Source organism: Furipterus horrens, unplaced genomic scaffold, assembly GCF_987537825.1.
Source record: "Furipterus horrens unplaced genomic scaffold, mFurHor1.1.pri manual_scaffold_10, whole genome shotgun sequence".
Taxonomy (NCBI): domain Eukaryota; kingdom Metazoa; phylum Chordata; class Mammalia; order Chiroptera; family Furipteridae; genus Furipterus; species Furipterus horrens.
Window position 1 is genome coordinate 1,636,057 of NW_028327180.1, and position 21,467 is coordinate 1,657,523.

Genomic DNA, 21,467 nt, shown 5'->3' on the forward strand with positions numbered 1-21,467 from the left:
CGTAATGATCCCACAGTGCCCACAGCCCTTAAAAATGTATTTTCCACGTGGTCGTTTCCGGCTCACAGTGTGCATTCAGTTCTAAGCCCGAGCGCTCCGGGAGGGTTAGACAAACGGGCCGTGGAGGCTGACGGGGAAGATGCTTTAACCCTATAAACCTCGGGAAATCACGGAAAAACTCGCTCGCTTCTTCAAACACCGTCCAGAACAAAATCACTGCAGTCAGTCCTGAACGAGGCCAACCTCAAAGGAGCCTTTTTGGCAAAACCACCTCAAGTTCCTCAAACTCTCTTTGGCCAGGGGCGCAGCTTGCTACCCGTGGGAACTGAGAGTCGGTCCCCCACCCCTGCTGCCTGTCCAGCCCCTGCTCTCTCCAGGCGGGAGGCCCTGCGGGGACAACGGAACGCTGTCAAGGGCGACTGGCGTTTCAGGGTGCTGGGGACGCCCACGCACGGCGTTGCTGTGGGTCAGACACCCTCGTGAACACACGCATGGGGAACCTGGCCGAGGGGTGGCCGCCCTGCCGCTGGGGCCGCGCCCAGGCCCAGGTCTTCCCCGCCCTGCAGCGCTGCTCCCTCCCGCTGCGCCCGAGAGCAAGTCTGCGGTCCCGCTGGTGAGCGAGCCGCCCACGGGCACGGGCACGGGCCAGGCCGCAGCGGACGGGACACACTGCCCCCGCGTCAGCCACGCCGTCCAGGGCCGCCCCGCCCGCACACAGAGCCCATCTGTAACACACCGTCCGTCCCCGCTCCCTCCGGTTCCCCGCGCCCTGCGCCCCGGGCGGAGCTGCTTCCTCACCCAGCGCCCATCTCCGCCCGTGGCCCCTTCTCCGCCCCCACGCCGGCCGCCCCTCCTCCCGCCCCGCGGCCCGCCTGCTCAGAACCGGCCCCACTGCGGCCTTCCGTGGGCCCGCGGGCCCCCGCTGCTCTGCCCTGTCCCTCTCAGCTCGTCCTCGTCCTCCCCCGTCCATCCGTCCGTACGCGCCTCGCTCCATCTCCCCACCCCTCTCCACGTGCTCCCCCCGGCCCCACCGCTGCGGCTTCAGGACCGCGGGAGCCCCGACCCCAAGTCCCAGGACTGTCCCCGGCCGCCGCCTCCAGCCGGCCTTCCCTGACTGCCGACGCCCACCGGGGGGGCCTGGCAGCGCCCCGCACCCACTGGGTTCTACGTCAGGTCGGCCGGTCCTGCTCCTCAACGTCCCCACTTTGGTTACTGAGGGGACTGTCGGTCCCACCTGACTCATCTTCCCTCTCCTCTGCCCCTAACAGGCGGCGCAGGGGTGATGCGCGCAGGCTTGGGGGGGGGGCACCGTGCATGTATGTGTGCGTGTCCTGGCTCCCACTTCCTGCCGGGGGCCCTGGAGCAGTCATGGGCTTCGGTAGCACCACGTGGCCCCCACGGCTCACAGCTCACACGAGGAAACTTGGGGACGGCTCACAGGGCTCATGTGTCACAGGCCACGATGCTCTTGACAATGACAAACAATCCTCGTGGTTGGGCCCCGCCCTTCTCATTCCATACAGGCCTCTCGTGCCACCCCCCCACGCGCCGGGACCACGCGTGCCGCTGTCTCAGACTCAACCCGGAAGGCCCACCGCGCTGGGCAGGTGTCAGGGCCTCAGATTCCCACCATGTCCCAGGGCTGTCGTCTCTGCCAAAAGCCAGGACGGTGACGTCCCGCTCCCACTTCAGAGCGCTCTCCGCCCGGCCCACACACGAGAACGGAACAAGAGGTCAGGAAGTGGCCTGACTGGAACCCAGTTTCAAATAACAGTCCGTCGGCCATGTGGTCAGACATTAAAACCACTCTCCGGTCTCAGTAAGACGGAGCAGGTTGTTAGAAGAAACTATAAAACGTTGGTCGTGACCCTACCCAGACAACCGCCTGGCCCCGGTGCTGCAGAGACGGAAAGCTGAATTTAATTTTGGCCTGAGATAGATGTAAAGATCAGAGCGATTATGCGGAAAAAGCCCAGCGTCATGTAATGTATGACAGGCCGTGTAAGTAATTGTCTTTGCATCGTCAGTGACTGCAGCCCCGCAGGAAATGGGCGCTGATTCAATGCTTTTAGGAGCGTCCGTCTCAATATCGGCCCCGTGTGACAGACGCCGCAGGGACCAGTGCCGGGGAGTGGGGGCCCCGGGGAAGGCCTGTGTCGGGGGCGCGGGGCATTACCGCCAGGGCCTGCAGCTCTCGGGTCTCCTCCTCGGCCGCCGACGCGTGGTAGGACAGGACCTGCGGGAGAAATGGGGCACAGTTACCAGGGGGGCTGGCCAACGTGGGCCGGGGTCTCCGCTCACACATCTCGGAATGAGGACCACACCCCTCGGGCGGGCGGGCCTCGCTTTGTTTTCTGCTCTCCTCCCTCCACAGAGAGAAAACCCTGGATTTCCATCCAGGCGTCTACTTCCGAAAACAAAGTTCAAGTCCCCACGTTCGGAGAAAACGGCTCCTTTTTCGTCTGATGTCAAGCACATCACGAGCCAGACTGTTGGCTCAAACTTGGCAAAACATTCTGTTTCTTTCTTTTTTTTCTCTTAAAAACACGGACGTGAGTTCTTTTTCCTTGTGAACGGACTCAGGAAAACCCCGTCGGCCTAAACGGGCATTTCAGTGCTGCTACAGGGAGAGCGCAGGCCCGCCACGGCTGCAGAGCCCAGAGGAAGCGCGGCCTGGCTGGGCTCTGAGGTCCCGGGTTCAGGGACCCCTCTGCGCTCTCGGGGCGCAGCGCTGAGCAGAGTGGCACTGGCCCCGGAGCCGCCCCCGCCAGCCCAGGACAGCCCCGCGCCATGGAGGTGGGTGTGGGGGTCACACGCAGCCCCGCCCGCCTGCCCCAGAGCGCTGGCCGCCCCCCCCAGAGGGTCAGGGAGCCGGGCTGCTGTCCCTCACGACTGGACAAGAGGGACGCGGAGTCTCGTCCTCAAAAGTGCCCACCTCGGGGCGCTGGGACCCCATTTCAGATGTTCCTTTCGAACCAGTGCAGTGGTTGGATTTAAAATGTCCACCACACTTTTAAAACATATTTTTGAAAGTTCATTTTTGACAGAGACAACACAGATTTACAAAAAAAATCCGCCAAACTTTTAGAATCGTTGTTAGAAAGGTGACCGTTTCAGACTTTTGAAACTCTGTGCACACGTGTATGAGTGTGTGTATGTCATTTAAGCGTGTGCACACTTGGAACTGAGGCGGCCCCTGGTTACGATCTTGTACAACCCTAGAGTGAAACTGTTCGTGCTATAAGGTCACCTGAGGAAGTGGTGACCCACCTCGGTTACTGGCAAATCTCAGCTACAACGCATGCTTTCTAGCTCTTTAGGCGGGGCATTCACCTACTAGGGACTCAGGGACACGCTACATCCCACACGCTGGGTCCGGCTCATCTCAACTGGAGGGCAGCAGGCAAACAGGCAACTGTATTTCACACCAACGTGTGAATGTGGGAGAAACGGTCCCACTTTTTGAAGACTGTTCCCTGAACTGGTGCCTCTGGAAGGGGCTGCCCCCCCCCCCCCCCCGGGCAGGCTGGTCCTGTGTGTGTGGGGAGGGGGGGTGCTGCCCGCAGCTGGCGGCTCTCTGAGGCCCTGCAGGTCGGATCGGGGGGGTGCTCTGGGATATGCAGACCCCAGCCTCTGCCCGGGACGGACTCAGACCCGTCAGGAGTCGGCCCATAGGCCTGTAAAGTGAGAGATTATGAAGTGACTAGAAGTTTGAGCTGTGCCTGACTTGTGTTGCTGTTTCTTTCTTTTCCTTACTTCCAATTCTCTAAGAGCACGCAGGGTTCCTGTCTTTGTGACGACAGCTGTTGGCAGGGTGACGGGGGGCCCGGGGGGCAGTGCTGTCTGTGTGGATGGGCAACTCGGGTCAAGGATCGCTTCCCGCCGGAAAAGGGACAAACCGTGTGCCTGAGTGGCGGTTTGGTCCTATGACCTCTGACAAGTGTTCTGGGTCTGTGTTTCCGTGGCTGTTTGAATGAGGACAGAAGGACTTGGTCCTTTGGGTCCCTGGTCCTGGAGGGTGAGTGACAGAACAGACCTGCGCGTCTGCCGTGGACACTGAGATGCCCCCTCGGCCGGGCTCACCTCCAGCGTGACCATCTGCTTGGCCATGGCTCGCTCCACGGCTTCATACATCTGCGTGTTCTGGATGCCCAGGCCGCAGAAGATCACGAACGCCTCCAGGAACTGCTCGTCGTTCCGGTTGAAAGGCTTGACCTTGCCTGTGTTCTCCTCCATTTTGTTGACGAGTTGGCAAACCCCTACAACGACCCAGGACACAGAGCACCGGTCACAGCGGCGGCCAGAGGTGTACCGCCTCCCCCGCCCGCCCCCAAGGCTGCCCGGCACTGTCCTCAAAGGGACGCCCGGCCTCTCGAAACAAGCGAACTAGCCGCCCAGACACAGGACGAGCTGGGACAGTAATCGGAACTCATCTGCTCGAGAACTCATTCCACAGGGTCCTAAACGGAGGCCGTGCCCACGTCCCCCTGGAGGGCTCTTTTCTTCCAGACGGGGGGCGAATGGTAGGCCACTCGAGTCCCCAAAGACAGTGTGCCCTTTGGAGACTAAATGGATTTTTGTGCAGGCCGCCCATCAGAACGCTGGGTCGCGTGGGCTGCCTTCCCTCACGGAGAAGCCAGGAGGGACAAACACGGTCACGTACGGCGCAGGCGGCAGAAAACAGGCGATTCACCACGGGGCCTCAGCTTTCAAACGGGGGCTCCGCGCCGAGGGGAGCCATGTTTGCAGAGGACTAATACTGCGCGTGAGAAAGGATGCCCTACGTGGAAAGGAAAGCGGAGCGCGCCTCTGAGGAAAACCACGACCTCCTGTGTTCTGGCCTCTCTCCAACACGTCGCCAGCGCAGACGGAAGATAGCACCAACGCTGTGATGACTCTGCGGACCCCGGGCTGCGTGGCCCGTCTGCGAGGACTGGGCGACTTCCTGCCTCTGGGTCACACGGTGCTGTGAAAGCCCTGACCTCTCCTTCCTGTAATAACAGACTCCCGCCGCCGCCGGCACACCGTGGGGCAGGCTGCGCGAGAGGCTTTAGGCTGCCGGGATCTCAGGACCCACAGGGACGCAGGCGTGACCGACGCCTCTGACAGGCGAGGAAACCGGCCTCTTTTAAGTCATTAGCCGCAGGCCCTGGAGCAGGGCTCTTAGATGTCACACCCAGTGCAGCCTGGCCCCGAAGGTCCCTTCTTGCCGCAGGGCGCCGCTCCCCGCTCTTCCGCCTCTGCGGCCCGGCCTGCGGGGGTCCACGAGCCTGCGCCCTAGGACAGGTGGGACAGCACCCGTGCTCCTTCCTGTCATTAGAACCCACCGAGTACCCGTCACAGCACCACGTCCATGGCCGTCACAGCAGCTCTCCGGGGACCGTGCACCCAAGCTCCATGGCAGCCCCAGCCCCTGCTGGGTGAGCCACCAAGCAGGCAGTGACCCAGCCCGGTGGTGACATTCAGTATGAAGCACACCACGCAGCAGAAGTCGCATTTCAGCTCCGTCACTGGGGAGTGTTTAGCTGTGCTGTGACCTCAAACTGCAGCGTCAGGATGAGGGAGCAGGAGAGAGACCCCTTCCGGGCCCAGGCTCAGGAAGACGCGGGCCTCTCTCCTACCGTCAAGCAGTGGGTGGGGCGGCCCTGTACTGTTTATTACACTTTTCACTACGGAGACATGGAAGCAGAAGTTATTTACAGTGGAGACATCCTAAAAAGCTTTTTTTGAACAGGAATGGGACTAACTCCTTCAAAATATGACCTGAAAACGGTATGGATGATCGGTATAAGAATTGCTGGTAGATATGATAGGGGAAAAGGCATTATTTGGCTGAATAAATAGGAGGAATCATTATTAAAATAAATGAGTGCTGAGGGCGAGAACTGGTTCCCTAACAGTGTCGGAAGCAGGGGGCGGAGAGCCTGGGCCCCGCCGGAGCATCGGGAGACGCCCCGGGGGTCACCACTGACGGCCCAGCAGGCCCCGTGCCGGCCCGCGGCTGTAATTGCATCTGACTGTCAGCGATGGAAACACGAGGGGGAGGAAGCAGACAGAGAACACGTGGGCCCATCTGCGCGCCTGCCCGGAGCTCGGCGGGGGAGCTCCGCGAGAATTTCCGCACAGCAGGGTCTGGTCTGTGACGGGGAAGACAAATGGTCTCTGACGGTGACATTTTCCAGGCTGCGTCTGGGGACCGGGGCTCCTTCAGGGTTCAGGCCCTCCGTCTCGCCACACTTACGCAGCTGCAGGGACCATGGAAATTTCCTTCTCGCACTTGGACTCAACTCGAGCCCCCACCCAAAACCCCACCGGGGGGATCATTTTTTTCTTCCTGTTTATTTCCAGGGACGTTTTCTCTGCAAAAAGCAGCGTTTGCTGCCTGCGGGCTGTGCGCTCTGGCCGAGGGATGGAAAACGTCTGCCGCAAGAAGTCTGATGGGTTTTTCGGGCATTTTTCCCAACGTTTTGCTCCCATGTCTGAAACAGGGAGAGGACCTCAGGCTGTGAATCCTGCACAGGTCGGAAAGGCTGTTTAGTTCACCTGCACCGAGGGGAGCCGTGTGCCCCAAATCTTTCCATCTCTCCAGGACAGCAGAGGCTGTGAGTCCTGCCCCGCCTGGGATCCCCCCCCAACCTTGCATGACATGGCAGAAGATCACGTGTGACTTTCTCCAGCCACGCCCCTTCCCAGGTGTGTTCCGAAGAGGTGCCGCTGAGCAAAACGGAAGACAGGACTTGGCACGGCAGGTGGCCACGAGGTCCTCCTCCTTATTCTTAGGAAAACTTACCGTGAATAATGTACCCTTTCGGAATGTCACATTTTCAGAGGCCAAAGGAGCCATAGTGAGTCTTTACTCTTAACGTCCAAAAGCAGCATACGTGTGATGCAGCTTTCACCTTGACCTTCCTGGGGAAGACGTCTTAGAACCACGTTGACACGGTGTCATGTCGTCGGACTCCCTCATCGGTTTTATGGCTGGCGTTAGAGATCTGACGTGTGGCCTTCTTGAAGAGAGAGCGCCTGTGCAGAGTCACTAGGCCACACTTGTCCCAGAGACTACGAAGAACGCATGTGACCAAACAGCTAAGCGGGGAGTCACCAGGCTGGCTCTGCAGGGCCGGGACCTGACCCCCCGCTGTGTTGGCTTAGACACCAGATGGCCACGCAGAGGACAGACCTGCCCGTCTGGGTAGGCCACAGCAACCAAGCTCACAAGACCGACTCGCCAAACCAGGGAAGTATTCACGTCCAGTGAGAAACAGACCTGTCCCCGGACAGCAGCACCGGCCCGGCGGCTGCCGCCCGCGGCTCAAGTCCAGGTCACAGACGCACAGTAAGAAGCCACTGTCACAGCAGTCGCTGCGTTTGAGACGACAGGAGAAGCATCCTCCTCCTAGAGCTACCCTGCCTGGGAAAGGGACACAGGACAAGGGGAGTCAGGGCTGAGCGGGACGCGCCATGACGGCCCGGGGAGCCGTCTCAGCAGGCCCGCCAGCCACGGGTCCGGGGCTGGGCCGAAGGAGTGGCCGCCACCTCAGCAGCCACGGCCACCGAAGCGATGGCCACGCCCTGTGCACGCCAACACAAGTCTACGCGTGCCCACGCGAGGGAAAAGGCCATGACTTCTGGACAGAACCTGGACAGGCACCTCCCACATCCTGTTCTCCCCGTTCTCACGATGGGCCCTCCCCTCTCCCCTTTCTGGCTGACACCCTCCTTTAAGAAAACGACAGTCAAGTCTTGAAACCTGGAAACAATTCAGACTTTTCAAGGCAAGTCTTTATATCTAAGCCACACGCCGTTAGGGGTTTCCGTGACAAGTTTAGCCTTTAGAAGGTCCTCCTCGTTCTGTGATTGCCGAGGTCTTGGGAGAAAGATAACAGCTCTGACTGTTTTCACAGTGACCCTGTGTTTTCTGTCTCACTATGACTGTAACCCGCAATGCCAAGAACCAACGTGTCAGTCAGAGGAGACAGGGATCATTTCCCGGAGGATGCCCCCTTCCCCTCCCGCCGTAAACGTTCCTCTGCCGGCTCATACACGGGCCCGCGCTCCCGGTGGGCACGGCCCTCTGCCCGGGGCACTGAGCTACCCCAAGTGCCTGCACGGGAGAGAGTTTGCTCAGTATGTTCGATGAATGAGTGAGTACAGCCTGCAACCTAAACCACATATTCCAGAATCAGAAACCAAGACGTGAGACTCTAAACGGATACACAGTATCAACCTGCTACCAGCTTCCAACACGTCGTTCTGAGACAAAAATTCCATTAAAATAGAACTATAATATTTAAAAGATAGATCACAGTTAGGACGATATTTAACAAGTGTCTGTGGTTATTTCAAAATTCTTTTATCACTTCAATTTTTATCTTGTACACGTTTTAGTCTTTAAATTTGCACTTGAAAGAGAAGTTTCTGGGAATACATTTTTTCTTCGGCAAGGGCAGCAGGGAAGTTAGTAAAAAGGCTTACCTATCACTTTGTTCTTCTTCCCGTTTTTTATAGGCGTACAAAGCAAACTTCTAATGCCCTGCTGGTTTACGTTTGCTGTGTTTTCATTCTAAACAAAAACAAAAAAAACAGCACAAAATTAAGAAAATACTGGTTTGCCCATCAGATACTACTATGCAAACTGTCGGAACCCAAAACCACTACTGTAGTCACCGTGTGTGAGCTGGGGCGGCAGAGTGCAGAAAATGTACAAATTACAATCATGTTCACATAAAGGCCATATAAAGCAATCGTCTTTATATTATTAAAAATAATAAGTACCCTGTATTTCTTTCTTTTCCTTTCAAGTGGTCCCAGCAGCTGACAGTACTGGGATGCACTCAGCCTGTGTGGGAGGGGTCTCAGGCCACGTAACAAGAGGGGCAGAATCCAGAATGTCACCCCCGGACACCGCGGGGTACCCACTGGCCCCTCTGGGGGGGGCGACCGCCACTACTTCTAATGCTCATACCACTGATTCCTAAGAGGTCCCCGAGACGTGAAAGCACCCCAGCAGGATGGCTGTCTCGGCGTGCAGCGCTCTCCTGAAATAAAGCTTCGGAGTTCAACGCTTTCCGTGGCCGAGAGACCGGTCTTTGCAGCTGTGCCGTCAAGGAAAACAGACTTCACTTCCACGGAGCTGCTCCATGGGCTAGATCCCCAGCAGCATGATTTTAAGCCACGTGGAAGTTAATTTCTGAGTATAAACTCAAGAGCTCTTGCATTCCTATCTCGGGAACCTGACTGACATTACGTAGGTGGTCTATTTTCTCAGCGTTCGTGTGCAAAGAGTCATTGGTCCATATTTAAAACACTGATGGAAGGACACAGTAAAGTACTCGGGCATGGCCGGCCAGCGCCCGCCAGTCGCTCAGAGCTACTCCAGTCCCCTTCGCCCGCCAGCCGTCCGGCTGAAGGGCCGCCGCCCGCCCGGCCCCGACGGGAAAACCGGCTCCGAGTCCCGAGCCCAGTGCGGGGTTACTTACTGTCCAGGGAAACCTGCTGTCCTGACTGACGTCTGCGACATTGAGCGCCTCCATGGTGTCCTTGACATACTGCGCGTACATGTAGTTGACCCTGTTTGCAGCCCGTTCCCTGTGGACAGAACGCAGGAGAGTCCTCTCTGGGCCGAGCAGCGTCCAGCGCGGGGCTGGAGCAGACACGCAGCCCTCAGTGACCGCACGGAGCGTGCGTCTCCCTCGGAAAATGCAGCTTTCCGTGGGTTTGATGACTTACAACTGGGAGTTACTCTGCTTGGGATGTTTTGTTTGTTTGTTTGTTTTTACTTGAAATGTTTTGAAAAGACAAAGACCTACAACTTTTCAGCTCCCTTATGACAAGTTTCCAAATGTCATAAGCGATCATATTGCCATTGTTAATGGCATGCGGATTTTTGTGCTGTTTAATGTAAAATCCGTATGGATTTTCTCCCATGTCTTATTTTTCATCAGGTTATGGAAAGACAGCGGACTGGCTGGTTTTCCTTCCCCAGCTGCTTCCTCTGGGGCTCTCACCCCAATAATCTTTCCCACAACTCAACACACGGGGGAAGTCAGACAGGCCTAGACAAGCAAGCTCTCATCTCTTCTTTTTTCTGCGAGATCTTTTATGATACTTTTTAAATGAAAAATGTATCTTCTTCAAAAAATTCTCTTGAACTTAGAATATTTTCCCCAGTTTTCTTCCGGTTTCTTGCTTAACAGGTGGAACACAAGGAGTAAGTAACCTGAGGACAGAGTGCTGGGGTTGAGAAAAGAAGATAAAACGGGCTTTTCGTCGGGAAACGGCCTATGTTCTGGACGACAGGGCTGGATTTGGCAAAGAGGGACAGCTATGGACACTCACCGATACACCATCTTAACTGTAGAATAACTGAGAAATAGGGGCCTCCAATCGCGGGAGACGCTTCAGAGAAAACGCAAGCCTCAGGAAGACCGTCCACTTGCTGCCGGGGTCCAAGGCCCAGTACTGCCCCTCAGCCGAGGACGTCACAGCACAGGCAGCGCCACACAGACGCCTGACGTCTGGCCTCCGTCCGGGCCCAGCCCTCCCGTCTTTCCTCCCTTTTCTCTACATTTTCGCTGACGTGTGATTTGTGAGATCGGGCCCTGGCACCGTGTCTGTGTTATGTGTAAGTGCCAAGGAACGAAGCGTCAGACCAACGCCACCCCTGGGCTCCCGCTTCACTGCGCGTCTGGGCGGAATCCCCAGAGAAGCTTGTGAGATAAATACAGGATTTAGCTACTTAAAACGGATTTTAAAATGACAAGCATTCCGTGTATAGCAAAGCTCTCAGGGAGAGAAAAGTAAGCTTTCGTAAAGATAAGAAAAGTGCAGGGAAGAGGAGGCTACCCTGGTCCCAGACTTAAAAAATGATAATATTACCATTAATGACGTGCATTTTTCTCATCATCATCATGTTAACAGCGGGCGGCAGATGAAACCCAAAATAGTTAGAAGCGGCTAACTTGCCAGAGAGAATAAACTCAGACTTAGAGCCTCGATGTGGAGAAGCAGAAATACTAGAAGTACTTTTAAATCAACAGAAACCTAATTCTTTTTTTAAAATCCTCACCGAGGATATGCTCATTGATTTCATAGAGAGGAAAGCTGGGGAGAGACATCGGGGAGAGAGAGCCATGGACCCGTCCTCTCCTGTACACACTCTGACCGGGGATCGAACCCGCAGCCTTCCGGTGTGCGGGGCTGTGCTCCAACTACGGAGCCACCCGGCCAGGGGCAAGTTCATTTTTTAATTCCCTGACATATTTTTCAGTTTTCCTAATGGTTACTTTAGTGAAAAATGAGTACGAAATTGATTGAGATGTGGGTTGTCATGTTCTCTCTTACGCGAGGAGAACGCTGATACGCTGTCAGTTCTCATGCTCAGTACACGCCAGCTGCCTGGAAGGCACCGTCAGCGTCACGTGGGACACCCAGTGCCATGGGTCAGTGGCTGTCCCAGGAGCTGGCAGTCCAGGTGAGGGCTGTGGCGGAGGAACGGTGCCATGGTTACCTGCGCACACTGTCCCTCCCTCACGCTCCCTCCCGTCTGGACCCTGGGCCACAGAACGCAGACCACGGGCCCGGCCGCCCTGTGGTCAGCGAGTCCAAGTCAAGAGGTGCAAAGAGGACACGGGCCTGCTTTTGGACCCGCAGCCGGGAGGTGGCCGATGCACTTCTCTGCCGGTCCCTCACTGTCCTCCACCCCACCCTCTGGAACACGGACATGCGGGCGGGCGCCGCATCCCTGCCCTGCAGGAAGGGCCCACCCTGGACGTGCAGGGGGAACCCCCAGGGGGCCTGAGGCCTGGGCAGCACCTCGCGTTTCTCCGGGGCAGCGCGACCCACCGCTCTCTTGCTCAGGCTCCTTCTGCATTGCGTTCTGAGGCCTCGCCCTGACTCACGCACCTGGTGACAAGGCCGTGCCACCCAGGAGGAGGAGGATGGCTCGCACCTGCGTGGGCAGGTGAGGGAGGGGGCTTTAGAGAAATGCGTGAAAGGCTGGAGGGAGTGAAGGATGTGAAGAGAGCCTTCAGGAAAGAGGGGGTGTGTTCCAGGCAAGGGCAGGAAACGGGGTCAATCACTGCTGGTGTGTTTGAGACCACGAGGTGGTCACAGGTTGTCGGGAACGCCCCGCCCATTTCCTGCGGGCCTGGCATTGGCTTCGCAGGGGCCCCGGGCCAACTCGGACGCCCGCCGCCCTCCGCTCAGTGGGCAGCGGCAGTGGCCAGGGCCGGGCAGGGGAGGACCGTGGGAAGACGGTTCGGGACGCAGGGCCGGGCGACGGTGAGACATGCCTGCGCATCAGAGCTAGTGGGAGTCACGGCAGGTGGAGGCCAAAGGCAGGAGCGCGCGTCGGAGAGATAGGAAACACCTGCTAACGCAGCACACTTACCGTGTGCCGGGCAGGCCTGGGGCGGGTCACGTGCATTCCCTCACTCAGGGCTAGCTGCCACCCTGCTGTCTGCAAAGTGTCCCTGTTTCACAGAGGACGGCACTGAGGCTTCCAGGGGTTAAAGGGTTTGCACCGAGCCCTAGAGCTGGCGAGTGGGGGGCGCGCATGCAGCTGGTCTGACTTAGGGTCCTCCCTCTTCTACTCGGCAGCCACAGTTCCTTACAGTAGAAAAACCCTTTCGCTGCTTTTTAAAGCAGCCGGTGGTACTGCACTGAACTAAAAGCACCGGGGGTCCTCTGACGGCGAGCCGATGCTCGTGGGTATGGATCGGGGCACCCTGGGTATTTTGGAACTTCATACTTAACGTCTCAAAACTGCCTTCAATATGTCACCTTAATTTATAAAAGATACGTGGGTTGGTTGGAAAAACCAAATGAACCAAGCTTTCAAAACGACACAGAACGGCCTAACAAGCAAGACTGCCCACTGCTAACTCTGTCCTCCCACGGAAGGACACGTGGACCGACCGAGGGCTGGATCGCGAGAATCGGAGAGGCCTGAGCTCTATCGATAAGCGAGTTTAGAGAGACAAAAAGACTTCGCTGTGTGAACATCAGTTTAGTGCCTTTTCAAAGTGCAGGCGTTATGAGCATCATTCTAATTCAGGCTTTTTGCAAAGCTCAGCCTCATATCTAACTCTTATTAAAAAAATATTCACATCACCTAGTGGTCTTTGGTTACATCGTTAGAATAACGGCTAAGTTTAAAATGTCTAGTGGGCACAGGGCCTTAGGGCTGAATAATTTTCTCTACAGTAAAATCAGTTAATGAGCCAGTTAAAATGATCCATGCTAATTAGTCATACTCACCTCGTTACCTTTTGTAAGAAATTGCTTTATACTGTTTTGAAATGATTAAAAACATAAAGGAAAAGATATCTCTATTTTGGATCCAGAAAGGGAACATGGTGTCCACCAGAAACGAATCAAACATATAGTAAGAAATCAAATACGTAGTAGGACATGGCTTTTTAAATAATGCACATTGACCAGTAGGGGACACTGTGACACCACGTCACTAGGTGCCTTCGGCAATTACTGCACGTGATCAGAGGACCTGGCTGAATTAGTAATAAAAATCAAAATGTAAACACATGAAATATAATTACACAGACATTCCGCTTCCCAGATATTCAGAGGTAAAGGTAGATAATTTGTAATTTTATACGTTTGATACGCATTACCACACCTATTTCCTACCATCCCACGGATGTTAATTCATAAATATACATGTGTTTATATTTGTGTCTATATAGAGGTTCATTATTTATGCCAGCCAAAAAGTAAAACAGTCAAATATTTCCATGTGCCTCATCTGGGAGCTTTTAAAAATGTTCTTTGTAAAAAGCAACAACAATGTCATAACATCATAACGTCAGAATAATTCAGGTTTCGTGCCCGTCCCGAGACTCAGAAACTCCAGGCTGAACGAGGCAGTCTGGCCTGAGGCCGGCATGCGGGCGGGAGGGCTACAGACTCGCCAGGACGTGGGCACGTCACCACACGTCCAAAAGGGAGGCGACACGGACTGAGGGTGTCCAAGCAGCCAGAAAACACACAGGCGTGGGGGGGGGGGGTTACACTTCAGCTCAAACCGGCGATGCCAGGAGGGAAATCAAGGTCGGCCGGTTAGTTCCGACTCTGTGCGCCGCAGACTCTGCGGCAGCAGAAGCTCTGGGCAGAAACACCGGCTGGTCTGCCTGGGCGTCCCCCCCAAGCCCAGGTCGGCAGCGAAGGTCCATGTCGGGGCTTCCTTCTGAGTCCAGGGAACCCCCTGTGCCCCAAACTACGTTCTGCCCCTCAGCTGGTTCCCAGAATTCATTCAATAGGAGAAAAGGCCTTTCATTGTTGCGTGTCGTTAAGATAACAGCCTAGAAATGATGACTTGGGACCTAAATACAATCCCCTTAACAAACTAACACCTTTAAGTGGCTGTGGCACAGTTTCTCTGCCTCGGCGGGGGAAACCGACGAGGGCAGGAGAGGTGAGGACAGACGGAAGGGAGAAAAGAAAGAACGGGTGGCTTTGAGGGCAGAGGCGGCGCCTGCCGACCCGCCGTGGCCGCCGGGGCAGCAGGAGGGTCGGAGTGGCACCAGGCCGCGCCCGCAAGTGTGGGGCCCCGCGGTCCCGCTTCGTGTGACCGCGCGGTGACGTCTGCTCCATGTGGTGGCCAGCTTTGTATTGCAAGCCCCTCCTTCTAGTTTTGTGGGAGGAATGTTTTGAAACAGACAAAAGAAATGGAAACTGCAGTGGCTCCCCTGCTCTTAGATTCAGCGGTGTTTTATCAGTAATACCCCCCGTCGCCGCGTGCGCGTCATCCACGCGTGTCTGTGTCCTGTTTGATTCGGGCCCTTTTCAGGGGCGCAGAAGAGTGGCCTGGGGCCGGGCCTCAGAGGGAACGGGTCGCACGACCCCCACTCAGCCGACCGCGTGCGCGTGAGCACGGACAGAGGGCTCCTTACCGCGTCCCAGGGCCTGGCGACGCCTTCAGGTCCTCACACTCCATGTGGAACACGCTGGAGAAGGAGTCCTGAAACGGGAGTGACACCGCCACTGAGAGGCAAGTCTGACAGCGTCCCCGCCGCGGCCTGTCCCCGGACGCGCGTGTCTAATGGCACGTGACTGCGGCAACTGTTTTTAGTGACTCTCAGAGGAAACGGGACCGAGTACCTGCTTCATGACATCCTGTTATTAAAGCCACGTTCCCAGACTCTCTGGCCCTCGTTTGCAAGAACGCTTACTGGAGGGTTTTTTCCCCCCAACCAGGTGTTAATAAATATGTTAGCTTCGAAATATCTCCATATTTATTCAGAACCCTCCAATTCTTGCTTTTATGCATACATCGATTGCTGCTTAGATCCCAGGCAAAGAGTGTCTTTTTTAAAAGACATCATTCAGTAATATTTATGAGATCATTAAAAGAATTGTGAAGATTTTAGTGACCTAGAAAAATACTTCTGAAGTTACATTAAAAAGCAGAGGACATACCTACACCTGCATAAAGAATTGGGGGAAGACAGAACTAAAACAGTGGTATGAGTTGAAGAGCAGAGTACATTTTTTTTTGCTTCTATTTTGATTGTGGCTCGCGGGGCTGACATACTTTGCATCAATAAATAACTGCAGTATAAATCAAACTGCTGGATTCCCTTCCGAAGCCCAACAACTGAAGCCACTGAACGTGAGTAAGGTGCACTCACGGGCATTTGGCTGGACGCCCCTGCAAAGTGCCACCAAACCAGCTCCGGTGCCGCCACGACAGGTGTGAGCCCAGGAAGCACGGGCTGAATGTTAGTTAAAGTGACGTCTAAGTTGCCTACAGAAGGAGGGCCTCCCATATAACTTGCAACAATTAGATGCTACAGAGCATGTCGCCGGGGAAATGAGGTCAGTGCCACACTGCATTAATGAGCTCTGGCCCGAACTTTAAAAGGAGAGCCACTATCTTGTCATCATCTTCGTATTAAAGGTTTTATAACGGGTTGAAAATATGAAGTAGGACCCACGGGAATACTGATTCCCATCCAGCACAGTGAGGCCCTAGCTGATATCATATTAATGAGAAGCACACCTGTGCCAATGATTCAGGTAATAGTGGGTCATACGGTACAGGCTTACTATCTAAAAGAGTGAGAAAATTAAAATATAATTTAAGCATTAAGATTCTTGTATTCTACTTCCCCCCAAAAAACATCAACTCAGATATCATATCAGGATTGTAGCTGATCGATACCAGGGACAACCCCCCTCTTTCCCACTGACCCTCCCATAGGAGCCTATTCCCAGGATCTAAAGGACAAAGAGAAGGAGCAACCACCTCAAAAAGAACTATTCCAGCAGCAGCGGCTCCGAGGCTGAGAAGGGAAATGCTTGCGTCACGGAGAACGGCCCCCAGCCAGGGGCCCGGTCCCCACGGCAGAAGCAGCCGGCCCGCGTGGAAGTAACTGGTGCCCCCCACCCGTGCTTCTCCATGTGACAGCTCAGTGGCCAGAAATCCACCAGTGAGAACAACGTGGTGGTTTCCCATCGCTGGCCAAGAGCTGGGGACTTTCAGGCAGCGTTAGAGACACTGCCTCTATGAGGCCACGCCTGTCGTTTTTTTAAACAATTTCTGGTAAAAGAGAATTGTTTACCCAATGCTTCAGAACGGGGGTCCGCCTCTGCCCGACCACGGGGCGTCAGCCCTGTGCTAACAACGCGGTTCTCCGTCAAGGCTGCGGAGCCACTGACCACAGCCACGTGGGACACTCCCGTGGTGACTGCTTAGAGGAGGGACACTGCAGGGCTCTTGCACCCCAGTGCCACCCGCCTTCCACCAGGACAGCTGACACCGCCGTCGGCTCTGCAGGAGAACCACGAGGGTCTGAGAGGGCTCGGAGGCCGTCGGGCTGGGGAAGCAGCGCTCCAAGGAGTGGAAGTTTCTGTGTTTCTGAAGATGAAAAGACACCCGTCCGGTACTCACGGAGCAATCTTCATCCACGATGAATATGGTGCATTTCTGCACCTGCATGAAGGAGATAATAGTGGCCGCGATCTTCTTTAGAATTACTTCCAAGGATTGTTGTTCTTCAAAAATTAAGCTCGCAAGGTCCAGCAGCACCTGGACAAAAAGGGCAAGAGCTTACCACTTAGTAATTGCGTGTGGTCCCTAAAGCCACAGGATGATGTACATGGGTTATATGTGATCTATGTACGTTTATTCCAGCAAGTGTGGCCAAGTTTGCATGTAAGTATTAAATGTGTAAGTCCCTGCTTATGGACACACTATCCTATCAACTGCTATTACAGTGAGGACAGTGGGTCAGTCATGGACTCCGAGCCCTGAGTTATCAGGTTGGAATCCCGACTTCCCTTCCTGTCAGCTCTGCGATATGGGGCAAGCTTCTTAAAAACGAGGGTCATGGCGGTACCGAAATCATAGGGATGGTGTAAGAATGAAATAAGTTAACATTTACAAGGCGCCTTGAACAGCATCTGATACATGCCACATGCTGTTAATAAATACTAAATGCTTATTACCATTTACCAACATTTTCAGAAAACACCGTAAATATTGCCCAAAGTAAACAAGGTTTTAAGAGCTCTTTTTGTAATTTTGCTAGAGGTTTCTCTTTCCTTTGAATTCCACACATGTTCTTCTAATGTCACAAAGAGCTTGTGGGCTGAGGGGGTGGGAAAGGTACTGACTATCACAGAACATGTATTGGAGGTGATACCACCCCACCCGAGGCCTGGAAGATGAACACAAACCGCTGAGATGAAGCGGGGAAGGAAGACATTTCGATCAGGAAGAACTGAGTGGAGAGAAAGTGGCCTACTCCAGACTCCGATCAAGGTCCCTGTGAGACCAGCGAGTAAGGAGGGGGCCGGGGACCTGAGGTTGGAGAGGAAGCTGCGAAAGGACTCCAGAGCCCTGCGTGTCCCGTGCAGCGGTTGGGACGGTGACGGATGCAGGAAGAAAGAGACAAGGTCGCAGCTGTGGTCATGACCGTGGGGGCTGGAGGAATGGGTGACAGAAATGAAGCGTGGGGACAGTTCTGGAGACGGTGTGGCTGCAGGCAAGGGAAGGTCCAATATCTAACTAACACAAGTTCAAAAAAGTAAAAAAATAGAGAGCAGGGGAGATGAATTTTCAAAGAAATGACGAGAAAGAATCACATAAAACTGAAGGGCATACGTCTCTAGACTGAAAGGGATGACCAGGTATTAGCATCATGAATTTTTTTTTAAAGTCATGTTGTGAAATTAAATTGCTGAAGCAAACATAAAGAAATAATTCAAAAAAGCTTATAGACATTAAAAAACCTACCAAGAGCCAAGAATCAGAGCAACGTGGTTGCTTGTTAGAACACAAAGCACTACCTGTAAAATCTGAGAGACTGGCTTCTGGGGGGTTGAGAAGGTTATACCCAGCCAAGCTGGCGGGATGGGGCGACAGACATCCGTGTGCACGCGGGGACTCGGGACACCTCCCTCCTCGCTGCCCGTCCTCAGGGGGTGCACTGAGAATGTGCTGCAGGGAGACAAGGGGTGCGCTGAGAGCAGAGTTGGGGCCCCAGTGGGCAGCAGAGGAGCCCTCCTAAAGCCAGCGAAGGAAGTTCTGCACTGACACCGTACAGCGGCTGCGGGGGAAACGGTCTGCCTCGCAAGGGGAAAGATGGAGAAGGAGAACATCGACCTCCAAAATTAGGAACTCAGCAGCAGGCCTAAAGAATGGAGAGTCTTGGGGGATGGGAGGGGGTAGTGACATCCTGAGATTGTGCCAGAGCAAACAGCTCAGGGAAAAAAGAATGGAATTCAGAAGCATCCAGAAAAAACAACATGAACAACATTTACAGTCGTAATACTTACAAACACCTTATCTGAAATTGCAACTTTAGAATTAACCAAAACGAAAGGTAAGAAAAGTTGACCTTGGCTGTAGACCCATGTGGGCAGCATAAAAGAACAAGTTAGGATGGGGAAGCCGAGGTAAGGAGCAAAGGAGGGATGAGGGACACTGAGGTCCTTGTCTCATGAAGCATGGACTCAAGACAGGATGTCTGCCTTGGAAGAGGAAAGATGGAGAAGGAGAACATCGATTTGCAGACCTCCAAAATTAGGAACTCAGCAGCAGGCCTAAAGAATGGAGAGTCTTGGGGGATGGGACAGGGCACGGACTGAAAGCCTTATTTAACGTCACAAAGGCAACCCATCCAACAGCTCCAAACAGTGACATAAGGATGCTGGCAGGCTCAGGGACACGCAGGCAGAGGGCGGTGGAAGCCTCGGAAATCCACCCCTGTCACGCTAGCAAATGCTGTCAGACAGTCATAAAGCGCAGACACTAGGAAATGAAAAGAACTCTTAGAACAAAGAGCTAAAGTACTCGGAAACCGAGTCTGTGCTATTTGGATGTTCAGCCGTACGCCTGTACTAGATAAAACCATACGCATCTGTTGGATAAAACTTTAACAAAAACTTAACACGGATCTCCGTGCTCTCTGGCCGTCAGACTTGCCTGGTTCCTCTTGTTCTCCAGCAGCGAAGTCTCATACAGCTGGGCATTGTGAAGCACAATCCCGCAGAAGGCCAGGTACGCGGCGAAGTCCTAGGGGACAGGCAAGGCGGCACCAAATAAGAGGGACCTGCGAGACCGTCTCGTTAGGTTACCCGAGACACAGAAGGCACCCACAACTACGGAGCGTTGACACAGCGCTCAGAAAGCCCGAGGCGCAGGTGTTTCTTCTGCACAGAACCAGGAACGGGTGCAGACAGGGGGGGCTCCACGGCACCCCCAGCGGGTGACAGGTGTCGACACAGGCTCCCGTGTTCACATGGGACACAGGGGCACCAGAAGGAAGGGCGGGAAGGCCCCAGACTCTGCATCATCTGAAACTTCAGTTTCTGTGAAAAACCCGGGGTGGTCTCTGAATGACCTCGAGGCTCGGGCCCGTGCCGCGGAGGTAGAAATCGCTCGTGACTCATTACTGGGGCCGCAGAGCCCCCGAGCTCGGGGAGAGAAGGTTGGGGACCGCGGCCCCCTGTGACGTTGCAAACGGCGGCTGCATTGCGTTCTCCGTCCCAGGCAGCTGCCGCCCGCATCGCCCCGCACTGGGGCGTGTGCTCCCGACGCTGTCACTTGCTGATTCAATCAGTCCTCCCAGGACTCACACGGTCACGGACTCGTTTTGCCAAGAGGCTCCCACGAGGGGCGCGCGTCCACGGACCGTGAGAGCCGAGGGGGCGGAAAGCTCCCCGCAGATACCCGCAGGCGTTCCCAGGAGAGGGGGGCGGACGCCCGTCACCCCGGTTCTCAAGGCGCCCGCCCGGAGCTGAAGCCGCTCAGGCCGGACGGGAGGGACCGACCGCATCCCGGAGCCACCTCGCGCCCGCCAGGGGATTCACGCCGGTGCCCCGCCGTCTGCGCGCAAAGCTCCTAAAACACCCTGAACTTGGCTTCCCCGGCCCAGTCCGTAGCTGCCCCACCACGCTCCACGCGGGGCTCTGCCTTAGGGACTTTACTCGCGGCGGAATTCCTTAGTAGCAGTGATGGCAGGTAAATGAGTGGACGAAACGCCCACGCCACCCGCTGCGTGGCCGCTGCGTGCGCGCGCGCGCGCACACACACACACACACGCACACACACACACACACACACACACACACGGGGCGGGGGTTCGCCGCTGAGTCCTAGCACAGCCCGGCCACGGTCAGCCTGCCCCGTGTCTGCCGTGGGAAGGAGCTGTGGCCATGTCAAACCACTTTAAACACAGCGCTTCTGGGGATCAACAGTTTCAGCAAAGGTTGGTTCTGGAGGTCTATACACTCTGAAGAGAAAGCAGCTTCCTGGACAGACCTCACACCAGACACACATTTCGGTACCTTTTCATCTTTTTCAGTGAATGTCCCACCGTTTCCCGATTTCTTGTTGATGGCCTGGGCGACACCAACAACCTGGTACAAGGGGAGAAAAGCGGTCATTTCGTTGACTAAAATGATTGGTATAAATTCACCAAATGTGTTTACAGAACAAGGGCCACCTGCGCTGTAAACCGCACTAAAGCTACAAAACAGAGAGCAGACCCCTCAGCCACTGACAGAGTCCCGCAGCGTTTACGGCAGTCTTTCTTCCTGTAAGAGTTTGAATGTTAACTTCTTGGAAACAAAAATACATGTGATTCTGGGAGTTCACCTTGCATCGGGGAAGAAACTATTGGCAATCACATTTCAAGTGAAAATTTTTCAATAAAAAAGAAACACTAACTTTTTATCACATTTCAAATAAAACATATGATAAAATGAAGATTTTATATTGGTTAAATATTTCAAACAGGCTAAATGCTCTTTTACTAAAAATGAAACAAGGCCCGTCGCCAATCATAGCAGCTAAAATACCAGGGACCAGGGTAAAAATAATTCCTGTTGTAGGAATATCATCCAACTTCTTTTGAAATTTCTGACCTTGAAATTTATTTTACCTTCAACAGACTTATTCTGGGGGGAAAGAAGTTTTATTGAAAAGTCAAAACAGGAAT

At 54.7% G+C, this 21,467-nt stretch overlaps 1 protein-coding gene and 1 long non-coding RNA gene across 2 annotated transcripts in view; one reads left to right on the top strand and one right to left on the bottom strand.

The window, feature by feature from the left end:
• Positions 1-21,467, top strand: part of LOC149999162 (uncharacterized) — a 92,903-nt gene that overhangs the window by 44,098 nt on the left and 27,338 nt on the right. The gene's annotated exons all lie outside the window — the stretch shown is intronic.
• PDE5A (phosphodiesterase 5A) overlaps positions 1-21,467 on the bottom strand; it is an 81,869-nt gene that overhangs the window by 26,258 nt on the left and 34,144 nt on the right. Inside the window, exons 4-11 of the mRNA XM_090288242.1 lie at positions 20,815-20,886; positions 19,451-19,540; positions 16,913-17,050; positions 14,913-14,980; positions 9,480-9,588; positions 8,476-8,563; positions 4,084-4,259; positions 2,177-2,236 (exon numbers count right to left, since the gene is read on the bottom strand). Of these exons, the coding sequence (XP_090144368.1) occupies positions 2,177-2,236; positions 4,084-4,259; positions 8,476-8,563; positions 9,480-9,588; positions 14,913-14,980; positions 16,913-17,050; positions 19,451-19,540; positions 20,815-20,886 (801 nt within the window). The remainder of the gene's footprint in view (positions 1-2,176; positions 2,237-4,083; positions 4,260-8,475; positions 8,564-9,479; positions 9,589-14,912; positions 14,981-16,912; positions 17,051-19,450; positions 19,541-20,814; positions 20,887-21,467) is intronic.